We start from the raw sequence: 12,976 nt of genomic DNA on the forward strand, positions 1-12,976 counted from the left end.
CATTAATTTTTCGATACAACAGTGCCATCTAGGGGAACTGAAAATCGTTGATCCAATGGTGAATTGCATATGGTTGTTGAAAATGGCTCAAAGGATCGTAAGAAAAGCAATCAGCTGATCATTATTTTGTTATTTTTGTACAAGTCATTATAAATGTGGCCAATATGCCTGTTAGGAAGTATAGAAGGGATCAAAGTGAAGTCAGTTGCTGTTTGAAGTATGTTATTTTCGGATTTAATGTGATGTTTTGGGTAAGTGAATTTGTTATTGATGTCATTTCGTCCTTATTTTTTCGAAATCGCATTTTTATCGTAGTTCAATGCAGTTCTAATCTTCCGCACATAAGTACGTGCTTGTGCTTCTTGAGAGTATTGTTTTGCTGCCGTTAACGTAGCTGTCAAATTCGATTAGCCTGCCCATCCGCAATATTTACTTAATAGTTGTTCCAAAAAAAACTCGTAATTCAGAGTTGTAGTCAGTGGTCATTATTGCGATGGCTAAAACTCATTGAAAAGAGTTGACTTGTTGACTAAATATCTTTGTAATTTTTTAGTTGTCAGTCACTAATGTAAATTTAGGATAGACTTTGTTTAGCTGATTGAGATTACCTTAGTAGTTATTGTACTGTTGTGCACTATTTTATGAATTTAGTGTAGTGCTATCTTGAGTGATGAACTTTTACGAACTCCACTTTCTTTTGTTGTTTGATGTTATTGCTCAGCTTCATTAGAATTTTCCTTGTTTAGCTGCTGGGGTTGGGGATCCTGGCAGTTGGTATATGGGCCTGGACAGAAAAGGATATATTTAACAACTTAAGCCGTCTTACCAACATCGCCCTAGATCCAGCTTTCATCCTCATCATCATTGGTAATTCAATGAAGAATGAATTAATGTTGTTGTCATTACTCAGCCTTCTCATTATTTTAATTCTGTCTCCGAGCAATGATCTCATATATTGATTTACGCGTTGTAATTGGCTCTCTCTACTATGATGGAGGAATAAATATTGGCATGATTTTTTTTACTGCTTTCCTGTTGCTGGTGATAAAGAATTGGTGGGGATGACAGCAGATGAAAAACTAAAATTTCTTTTTCATTCCTTGTATTAGTAGATCTTGTTGGATATTTACTTATTGAAGACTTATTGAGCCTAAACATTACGCTATTACTATGCATCAGTGTAGCCATCCTCTTGATGAACATAAAATGCTCTCATTAATTTTTGCATTTCGGCCTAAAAGTTTCATTTTATTTTCCAAATGGAAGGACATATGGTGCTGCTGTTTCTTGTTGTTTCTGGTAAATTTTCTCAACAAGGTGGTATCTTTCTCCTGTTTACATGGAAACGCTAATTAGAGTACCTACTTTCACATTTATTTTGTTGGCTCTAAAATTGAAGAATTTTGGGAAAATGCTTTCAGTAACTTCTTACCAGAAAATTATTATGACACTCAAATTTTGGAGTAGAGCCTTGTAGGTGTCCTCTGTTAACAATTATTTGATGCCCCTTAGTCACTGCAAGTCTTTCTTTGTGATATAGTTACTCAAGTTTGTATTTCTATGGGATACCTTAGTATGAACCACCTTATCACTTTATTTCCTAGCACCCTAAATCCCAAAGCCACCCATTTTTCATGTCACTGAATACATGTGCGATTCTTTTATCCATTTCATCACTCTTAAGTTATGAGTTAGCAGTGAGTGCCATCAGTTTTCAGCATCAATTTTTTTGTTAAATGTTAATGACTATTGCTTATGAAAAAATGTTGCCATTTACACATATTTGAAAACACCATTTTTGAATCTAAATCTTTTCAATTGTCAGTTGTAAATGGGTGAAAACTCAGTTGCAACTGATGGTGGTGATGCTATTAATGTATACTTTTTGCTAATTTTTTCAACACATAAGTCGAGATTTGTGGGCGTCTATTAACCTAGTTACTGCATTCTCTGCCACCTTGTAGGATCTGGTGTTTTCCTTGTGTATTGACTGTATTTCTCTCTGGTTTCCAGCTCAGTTTTTTTTGTTCCATGTTGCTTTATGCTTCAAGGTCTGGATCAGTCCTAATTTATTTGTCAGCTAAGATCTGATATCGTACCGTTTTGTTACTACAAAGTCACAAGTATTGGTGTAGCAACCAGGAAAATAATCCATTCCTTGGCTTTGCACACATGTTTGAAATATTAGCAATAAAAAGGTCTTCATGCCATTAGTAACGGAACAAGCTTTAAGGTGACAGTCCTAATTTGAAAGTCTAAAGAGTTAAATTTGTGATTCATGTTAGTCTTCATACTTGGGTATCAGATTTTTACAAATGGATGGTAAGTTTATTATTATTTCCAAATGCAATTGCTCCAATAATTGTCATTTTTTAGGTCCAGTTACCTACTATGAAAATTAAATGGAATAGTGAGAACTGAAAGTAGATACTTGCATGTGAATATTAAAATCATGCATATATGATGCAAGTAAGAACTACCTGATAAACTACATTTTTGTCTACTAAATTTTTTTCATGCGCATACTTAAGGATTAAGGAAATTTTTGTTTGATTATCGACTATCAGAGTGACTGAATTATTTACTTAGTCAATCAGATGTTTGGAATAACTTTTATTGTCACACTAGAGTCTGCTTGTCTTTCATTTTTTAAATTTAATTGCCTATTTTCTCTTGCTTTCTCATACGTTTATAAGCTCACATAAATGACTGCACATATTAGTGAGTGCTGGGGACATTTGTGTTTTCCCTGCTATTTATTTATTGTTGAATTTGGTGCCAATACTAATCTTTTTAGGGCAGAATTATGATGAAAAATGCCTATGTCTCCCATTTTTTGTTCTTTTCAGATTCATGCAATTAGGAAGATTTTTATCTTAAAATATAAGTGATGGCCAGAGCCTCTGCATGAAATGAGAGCAAGGAAATATTTTTAATGATTAAAGATCAAAATTTTAACCCATAGCCAATGTTATTGGCTTTTCCTAGAACTTAAATTGCCTAGCCTTCCCTTCCCAGAAAAAAGTCATCTGGTGTATCATTATGGGTATTTTTCTTTTTTTAGGGGATGTATGTTTGTATTTATTTTCAGTATTTAATCATGCATTGATTTTGAGATTGTTTTTTTGTGCTATAATTTGATAGCTAACTAAGCTTTGGCAGGCTCCCAACTTAAAAATAGATGGATTAGTGACCCATTGCATCAGAGTGCTGTCAGATGTTGTCCCTCAATGTAGTTTGATCATTGTGGTTGATGCTTAGTAATGATATACCATACATCCTTTGTATTGTTCCGTAATGATGGAAGTAACAGATGAAATCTTGGTGGTATTTTAAGATTATATTTGGAGCAATCAATTGAATTTCATCAGTGAAGGCACTTTATTGGAAAAAATAATACTTTTTACTGTTTAATTGGCGTGCAATAACAGATTCCTTGCTGGAATTTTAATTTCTTGGTGTTAGCAATTATTGTGCATTCATTTAGCAGCAAAGATCTTCTTGGCTCATCGGTAAGCCTTTGCCTGGATATTGATTGCTTTCATGTCAGTATTTTACATTCTTTTGCCTAATTGTGGACACCCAAATTATTTTCACTCTCCATTCTTCCATCAAGTGTTTGTCAACTATGAAATTGTTATGGAAATTAGTTTGGTTCCTGGAGTATCATGCTATTGTCTCATCAATGTAATTCATATGTACTTCTACTTTGTTATCCAAGTATTTATGTCCAAGCAATTCTTTCACTGTCTTTTAAAGTAGCTAAAATGCCAAAAGGTAAATATTAGTGGGTGCAAATGCTGTGAATAATTAAAAGTGGCCAATTTTTTTGTTTAGATCAAGTTTACATTTGTATTCAAATTGAGGGTATTTGATGATAATAGTTTTGCTTTTAGTTATTATTTATCGGCCAAAGAATTTTGGTTACTAATAATATCTAAAATCCTAACTAATTTCATAAATATCTGCAAGTGTATTTTATCCTGTAAAGAAGAGAGGTATGTTGTTTCTGATTATTATAAACCTTATTTATGTCAAAACCTTTGGATTGTTGTCAGACCCATCCGTAAGCTCATGCTTGTTGAATGTATTTTTCGCAGTGCTATATTTGAATTGAGATTAAAATTCAAATACTTGTAAGGCCTAGTTCACTGTGTATTTGATGCTATTCCTGACTGAGTATCAATTAAAAAACTATTTTATTTTTTATTTTGGTCTTGTAATTATGGAGTACTTAGCCGCAAAACATAAAAATTTTGAATCTTTTCAGAGAAACATTGAGGCATAATTTCTTTTTCCTCACCTTCAAACAAGTGAATTTCATTTTAATCATGTTGTTTGAATTACTTGATTCAGTAAGGTGGTACCTCAAAAAATAATGATTTTGAGATATTATTGACTCTGCAAGGAGGCGATGGAACTAAGTACTTAAGCACTGCAAAGTTTTATTATTTTTAAAAGAGAAATTTGATTAACATGTGGCTGAAGTTTTAGAAACTTCCTTATCTTTTGCCGTGCCATTGATCTGTTAAAAGGTTCCAAATCATAATTTGCTTTATCATATTTTGTGTTATTATTTTTAATGCATTAATAAAATTTCCATTTTACAGGGACTGTCACTTTTATAATTGGCTTCACTGGCTGTGTTGGGGCCCTCAGGGAGAACACCTGCCTTCTGGCAGCCGTAAGTGCTCCTTATATTACGCCTTGTTTTCATGCTACACTCACTTGGGGCAGAGATCCTTACATTAACCTCACCCTTATACCCGGAGGTTGAATTAAAATGTCATCTTGGACAACCTGTAATTCAAAGTTCCTTAGATAATTCAGCTAGCATATATTCTGTCTTAATATTAGCTGAAAGTGTCCAGGGTGATATTCAAACTATCCCCTTACTGGGGCTCACGTAAGTTATTGATATGATTTCATTAATCGATGTTAATTATAAATATGATGGTGAAATTTCATTTTCTAAATCAAAACCTACTCCACTTCAGGAAGAGACTTTTTCATTATGTAAATACTGTTAAAAATGTGAATATATTTTCTTATTCTGGATAATTCCTTGTAAATAATTTTTGTATTTATATTTTTTTATGCAAGTTTTTACTCATTTTTTAGATGGGTTTAAATTGCCAAAGTATGGCCACAAATGCACAAATTTTTCTCCCTCTGGGATTGACATTCGATAGGGCAATGCTGGTTTGTTTTTGATGGTGGTCATGTCAAGGAAACTTTTTTTCTTTGATGTTGAAGAGAAAATGCTGAAGTTATTTATATTTGTAAATTTATCTTCTCATTTCAGTATGCTATATTCCTTGCTATCCTGCTGCTCTTGGAAATGACAGCTGGGATCCTGGGGTTCGTTTTCAAAGACTGGGTATGTTAATTTCAATCGTTAATCCCTTTTAATTTTTTATTTATTAGAACTGAAATATTTCACTTACCTTAGTCCTAGAAGGGTTTTCAGATAGGCATTTTCTCTGCATCTACTTTGGCCAGTGACTGTTGACAGGCCATTAGGTACAGTGCTACCTCGATAAAACGAGACCTCACGGTGCTCAAATAAACACTTAGCGAATAGTCACTTTACCGGAGATGGAGCAAATAAAAGCCAAAAAAACCTATTGTCAACACGTATTACATAGGAACAGGATTGGTATGGTGACAGAGACGTTTCTATCCGATAAAGCTAAGTATAAATCCAGGCAATCCAGATGTTTTTTTGCATCACTAAATTTCCTTACCTAAATATCAAACATTCAATTTATTAGTGCTGTACTGAGTAAAAATTATGCAAAGCATCACTTTGTCAATCATTATCCCAATGCACAACCGACGAAGCCACTTTTCTTAGCACTAGGTGCATTTACGTGATCATTTTTTATTTTGGTATTTTCAGCTGAAAATTCGTACAATTACTGATAAAACTTTTTCGCTGTCATTTATGCCTCAAATGCTTCCCTTGGTGTATGTTAATATATAAATAACATGTCACGATTGTTTCTGCAGATGAAAATGGTGGAGGGTGGTAGAACGATCCTGCCTCGGAAGACTTTTTCTATCATAAAATGTAATATCTTCATTCTCTACATCAAAAAGTTTGCAAAGGGTGCATTATGATGTAATTAAATTGCTTTTGTTTAAAAAAAATGTTCCATTTTGAGTGTTACGCCCGCAACGCCATTGAAATAATACATCTAGTGTACCACGGCATGGCAATGAAAACAATTTGAATTAAAATTGGTAATGTAAGAAAAGTTTAACTTGATATTATTTCACAAAAAATATAATGCAGGTATTATGTTGATATCACCTAATTTCAAAGAAAAGGAAGTTGCAAGAAACTGCAATAAATATAACAAGCAGAAATACAATATAAATAAACGTACAACAAAGAAATGAAGAACCGTACGCATCTGATGGACCCAAAAGGCCAGCAAAACTTACAAGTTTGAATTTATTGATCTTAAAATCTCAATAATGACTACGGAACATGGAAAAGAATGCAGAATTTATTTTTTGAATTAAATAAACTAAAAGCGCATCACGTATGTCATCACTAGCTTTGCTTTTCCTGCCTCTACAAGCGTCATTGCAAGAAACACCCCATACTGCAAGGGTTTTATCAGGGAGTAGATTGTAAAAGATTTCCGTTTCACCTGTGTTATATCACGTGGGGAATACTTCTGTAGATATTCCGCTAGCATCCGAGTCCTTTCTTCCACGGCTTCGGGGTTACTCCACATACATCATCATAACAATTGTTAAGGCAGATGATGCTTTCGTGCGTTAAATTAGTATAACTAGCTTTCCAAACTCTTGAACTTCTCAATTCTGAATCTATCAATGAAATACTCTGCTTTAGCCTTCAGCATAGCCCCCTTTTTCGGTAGTTCCTGTAGATAGAAGTGGGCAAAACGTCCAGAGGAAAGCTCCTTCTAACTCTTCATGTTCTGCATTCCTCGGGTGCTTTTTTTGTTGTAATGGTTTGGTCTCCCGCATTGTGGCAGACTTAATCTTATTTTTGATTTTTAAAATTATGAAGTGGGAATAGGAAGATAAATTAATTACGCCACTCTCGTATTGCTCTATTATTTTCATTTTCTCGCTAACACGAGTTTTGTGTTTTTGGCCATGGTGTCTACCTTCAAATGTTCTTTGTTCATGCAACTCACGGACGTGCGGGTATGCTGTCGACTGCTTTCTGCCACCAGTGGAGCAAAAGAAGATCAAGCATAATTGCGAATACTAATGCCACAATATTTTCACTATAATGAACTACTAATTTATCAAATGACAGTTTACTACATGAATTTGAGACTGAGCACTCCATGTTAACTTCATTTTTAACAGATCACCGGCAATTACAGAGAATGGGGACTCATGGTTAAGATTTTCCGGCAGTGGAAACTCTCGCCATGGCGCGTGCCTACACCAAAAGGGCCTCGTAAAAATGGTTTTTTTAATATACTTATCATAGGATGCCGTACTCGTTTTTACGTGGTTCCACTGTACGTGATATCCTGCTTTAACATAATTTCATCAATAAATTCAAAAGTAGTTCTACAGATTTAAATGTTGATCATTTTTGAATTCTTCTAAATTAAGTCTTAATTGCCATTTTAATTGTAATTAGAGGATTTTCATAATATATATTCAATTTATCATTGATGAATTTCTAGACTGTAACAGATTTTAGGTGACCTAATGTAATTATAGCTATAAAAAATCTATATATTCGGTAAATGTTAATTGCATTCAAAATACTCATGATGTTTTAAGGCATGTTCATTAATTTCAGAGTTGTGTATGGAGCAGAATGATAGTATTGTGATATAGGCAATTTTTATGGTAAAATTGGTACCTGCTTGTGTTTGAAGCTGAATTAAATCTGAGTTTCTAACTATATTAAATTCAATTAGGTCCTTGAATTAAAGTATTTGTATGTTATTTTCTCTCTGAATGTCATTAGAAATAGAACCGATTTACTAATATTTTTGGCCGGTTCTCATTGCATACCATAGCAGGATAGAAGAGTGTTGTACCATGTTACTATGTGGACAATTAAAATGGGATAAATTGTATTGTGAATTTTAACATGAAGTGGACCAATACATTAACACAAGAAGGACGGGAGTTTTGCGTTACCTAGAAGGACGGCTAGGGGTCATTTGACCCCTAAAATGTATTTTGGAATAAAACGCCTAATTTTCATCCAATATTCAGTTTAATCATATTAACTATTGAATCAGTTCATTAAAAACACTAAATAACATTATTAAATATTTGTCCATCGTCAAAAGTTAATAACAATTATTTTAAAGAATTATGAATTAAACCGTATTAAGTAGTCGCTTGCAAATCTAATAATGAAAATACATACACTCAATACAAAAGTTGTGTTACATGTTTAAACAATAGACGTAGGTACTGGGTTTACAAAATTTGCTTTAAAATTTTTTAAATTATTACTTTGTTGTAAATCTCAGACAGTATTTTTTCAGCGCTGTTTCCACAACATATTTTTTTGCGCTGAATGCGTACATTGGACGATTTATGCATCTACATCTAAACTTACACACTAACCCGCAAGCCGCTTAACACATTCAATGCGGATGATATTTTCACCGAAACCTCCAGTGATGGGTGATTTTGCTTCATAACGGTGGTCTTGGAAGTAATACAACAGAATTTGCAATTTTTTTTGTTTCTATTTCAAGCAATTAGTAAAAAACCCTAATGACATACATGTATGCCACCCGTCACCAGTAATTGACAATTCACGCAACCCGCATTACACACATGCAATTTTCCTTGCATGAAGGAGTGAACTTTTCATATTTCCGTTTATAATACTTCTTCTACCATTGATTCCTTAGGTTAATGGCGGAAATATCTTGGAATTAGTCTTTACGTGTATTTTTTTTGTTTCAACGGCCGTAGATTTAATTTTTTCAAGTCACAGAAGTAGAACACACAATGAACGGCAAGAAAAATATAAATTTATGGGATAAACATTTTTTTAAATCTATGTTACCTCAGAGTTATTGCAAAATTGAAACATTTCAATAAAATTTCTCACAAATGTTTATGATATATTTGAAAGCAAGGCCTTAGAGCCCTGGTTGACCTTCACATTCTGGGCAAATTGCAGTCACTGTCCTTCGGATGCCTTCACGGTTAGCGGAGAAATGAAGAGCCTGCATCATTCCTAAAAACTAGAGATGGGTCGAATAGCAGATTTCTCGAATTCGAATATCGAATTCGAATATTAAATCATTGCTCGAATATTCGAATACCTCGAATACTAAATGATGAATGCTGGATTATTTGACTCGGTTGCCTATGCAGCAGGCAACACAAGATTTTGGGGAGTAATTTTGATTTCCTTTAAATGATTCGAACAGGAATTTAGCTGATTAATGAATATTTTAATTTTATGGAAACAATTAATAATACAGTAAAACTTCGATTTTACGCACTTTGATTTTACATCAAGTCTCGTTTTTACGCAGCGACACTCAAGTCCGGCCGGAAAGCATAGGGAATTGCAATGGTGAAACTTCGATTTTACATCTTCTCTTGATTTTACGCAATTTTTCGATTTTGCGCAGCATAACCCCAGTCCCAAAGAGGCCGCTTATCTTGATTTTACGCAGTTGTCTTTCGACTTGTTTTGAAAATCCCGACTGGAGCAATATGAATTTAGGTTATTTATTCGTCTCAATGAGTTGCAAAAATTAACACAGGTACGGTTGAAATGACGTCGCGCTGTTGAGCGTGAAACTAAAAACATCGCGGATATAATTGTTGCTTCCCCCTGCGCCCTCTCAGTAATATTTCAGCTTCCTGTACGAACGCGAATATCGCTCTTAGTTTAAATTTGCCGTAGAAGGATATCGAAACCTTAAAGATACGGCAATCGCCGTGTATGCGTAACTAATTTTGATTGTGACAGATGATGCCGGAGATGTTAACATTACCACGAAACGGAAGGTTTTCTAGAATTTTGCCAACGCTATGGTTTCAGTCGCCCCAGCGAAATATCACGGCGAAATGAGCCATTAAAAATCCTCCCGTGACAAAATTTTGGCTTCCAAGGTGATCCAAAAAAGATAGTCGTACTCCTAGTATGGACGTAAGTCGATGGTGATTCAACACAATGGTAAAAGCAGCATGCGTTGTCTCATTCCGCGGGCTAACCCCTCATCTGCGGGACGAATGGAGGTGAGGGAAAGTTGCTTGCGCGGCGCGCTTATCAGAACTGACTCAACTCGTACATCATTGTCAGTGGGTTTAAATGAAACATGGTTGCAACTTGAATAGCTATTAGCTTAACTCCGCTAGGTGGCAAGTATTTCTATTTAACGGAACGGGAGTTAATGCCCTCATAGAATAACTCGCGTCTTCAATCGATCGTCACGTAATCATTGAAGTCAAATTCAAGACGTGAATGATAAGGCAGTCCCTTTAAACTCAGGAATCGCTTAGCACCATTAAATCCAAATATAAAAAGTGTTGTTATCCGATACGGGGAAGCAAAATATTACGTTAAGATGAGTCACACGGCAAGTGGGTCGAAGGTCCCGGCGCTGAATTCGCGGAAGAATGCCGACAGAGAAGCTATACCCGGTAGATTCATTCTACTAATGCTAAAATTTCACGGGAAAATGGTTTTTTTAATGCGTAAAAATTATAAAAAGGGAAAATTGTTCCGGACTATTAATCATTTTTATAATCATCACTGGCGGCATGACGGCAGTTGCGCGGTTATTTAAATAGCTCACTTAAAAAAAGTGATCTAAAAACCGGAAAAATCTGAGTTTCCGGGTCTTGTGTGCTCCGTATTATCTATGATATGCTATTTGGAAGGAGATTACCGACAGCTGGGGTCATTAGCGCCATGAAGTAGGGGTTGGGGGATAGGAACCCTATGTTGGCATTAGCCAGGTTGTAATTAGAGGCTCCAAAGGGACCAGGACTTAACGTCCCATCTGCTGGACAGAGTGGTGCACTGGAAGTGCCCTCCACATTACACTGAAATAGGGATAGGGCCATCTCTGATAAGTTTCTGCTACTGCCAGGACTTGAACCCAGGCCTACAGGGCATAAAGCCTTTGTGATGTATTAGAAAAATTTTGCTCCATATTAATGGGGTTAATTTGGATGACTATATTCAGACATCTGATTTCTTCCATCTCCAACCTTTGTTTGTCTGCAGGTGGTTAAACGGATTTCCTGAAAACTGCTTTTAATGAGAATATTTTCGAAAATTAGCTTCCCTGCAAGCATTTAGTATCACCATTCCGATATTTCTCCTGGGTAACAAAAGTAATCTTAGTGCCAGAAATGCTAGCAATTCAACCATGTTATTTAGGCTTTATTTTCTTGCCTCCAAATGAGCAATTGAACTCGGGAAATGTATATTTGACACGATTGAAAAGGATTTCATGCTCATTTAGTGTAAAATCTCACATATGAGACTTTTTCTAGTTCCGGTTCTGGCTTTAAATCAGAAGTATACAAAAGTGTGTACAGTTCTGGCTTTAAATCAGAAGTATACAACAGCGTTCTAAAAATAATGAGCAAGTGTTATCCTGAAAACTATACTCCTCTTCAATACCAACTCTTGATTTTACACACTTTGATTTTACACAGTGCCCATATTTCGGTCCCTCCAACTGCGTAAAATCAAAGTTTTACTGTATAATTAATTCAACTAACATCGCTTTGCCCCCACTCCTGCTGCCAAGTGCTAGCTGACAATCTGAGGCATTTTGCAAAATACAAGCTCTTTTCCACCGGATTTTCTTCAATTATTTTCAGTCCATCTTTCGGAGTTCTCATGAGGTAAGAAGATGAATTGGAATTGCTATCAGGGAGAAAACAAATATTCTGAGAAAATATCCCTTCGTCTGTGACTGTAACAATAAATATTTATAGCACCACTCATAAATTGTAACTTGATATATGTTTTCGGAAGAAAATACCTCATCAACTTCGGAGAAGCTCTGCTGCTCATATCGAGTTTCGCCAGAATGCTAAGTCTCCGTCCTATTTGACATTTATTTCTTTGCGTAAAATGCTTAAATAAACTCAGAAATACGTCGTGTTTGGTCTTATTCTTTTTGAAATTACGCGCACATTACTAATATTTCAATTCAATAAAGGTGTAACATCAATTGACGAAAGTCATTCTTGGACACCTTTTGTGCTAATAGATGACTCATGCAGCGGTTGACCTCCACAGAAATGGGGAACTTCGAAGCTGGTAGGAAAAAAAGGTCAGTGGGGGAGAAAAGGGAGGGCCTGAAACACGTTTCTATTGTTCTCGTGTAACTTGGTATTTTTTTCGAAGCCAAGGTCTTCGTAATATGATCCCTGCGCGAGCTCTGACCTTTTTTTTCGAAGAAGAGGAAAGCCACAGAGGGGGGCTAGTACTGAATTGAGAGGGATACCGGATCTTGGGAAATGCGCTAATATAAGTATCCCGCGGTACTCACAAAGCAGTTGACCTCCAGAAATGGGGAACTTCGAAGCAGGTAGCCAGAAAAAGGTCAGTGGGTGAGAAAAGGGGGGAGGGCGTGAAACACGTTTTTATTGTTCTCGTAACTCGATATTTTTTTCGGAGCAGGGGTCTTCGTAATGCGATCCCTGCGCGAGCTGGGACCTTTTGTTTGATTTCGGAGAAGAGGAAAGCGTCAGAGTGGTTGAGGCAAGTGCTGAATGGAGGGGGATAGCGGATCGTGGGAAATGCCCTAAGGTTGCTATCCCACGGCACTGAGGTTCTCCTGGTGGGGGGAATCGGGGATTTTCGGATTTTTTCACCGACCATTTTCGGTTCCCCTCGTCGAACTCTTTTCACCGCTAAAATCCACGAATTTGATGTAATTCGTCAACTTGCGTAAAACGGCGCTGTGAGCACTAAATGACTACATATCTCTACATTTTTCCGAGTCAACTACCAACGACG

The 12,976-nt window shown here is 35.8% G+C and overlaps 1 protein-coding gene across 1 annotated transcript in view; it reads left to right on the forward strand.

Annotated features, from left to right (window-relative positions):
* LOC124170595 (tetraspanin-5) overlaps positions 1-12,976 on the forward strand; it is a 25,497-nt gene continuing 12,521 nt past the window's right edge. Inside the window, exons 1-4 of the mRNA XM_046549411.1 lie at positions 1-251; positions 747-867; positions 4,611-4,684; positions 5,306-5,380. Of these exons, the coding sequence (XP_046405367.1) occupies positions 165-251; positions 747-867; positions 4,611-4,684; positions 5,306-5,380 (357 nt within the window). The 5' untranslated portion in view covers positions 1-164. The remainder of the gene's footprint in view (positions 252-746; positions 868-4,610; positions 4,685-5,305; positions 5,381-12,976) is intronic.

Source organism: Ischnura elegans, chromosome X (assembly GCF_921293095.1).
Source record: "Ischnura elegans chromosome X, ioIscEleg1.1, whole genome shotgun sequence".
NCBI classification, from domain to species: Eukaryota; Metazoa; Arthropoda; class Insecta; order Odonata; family Coenagrionidae; genus Ischnura; species Ischnura elegans.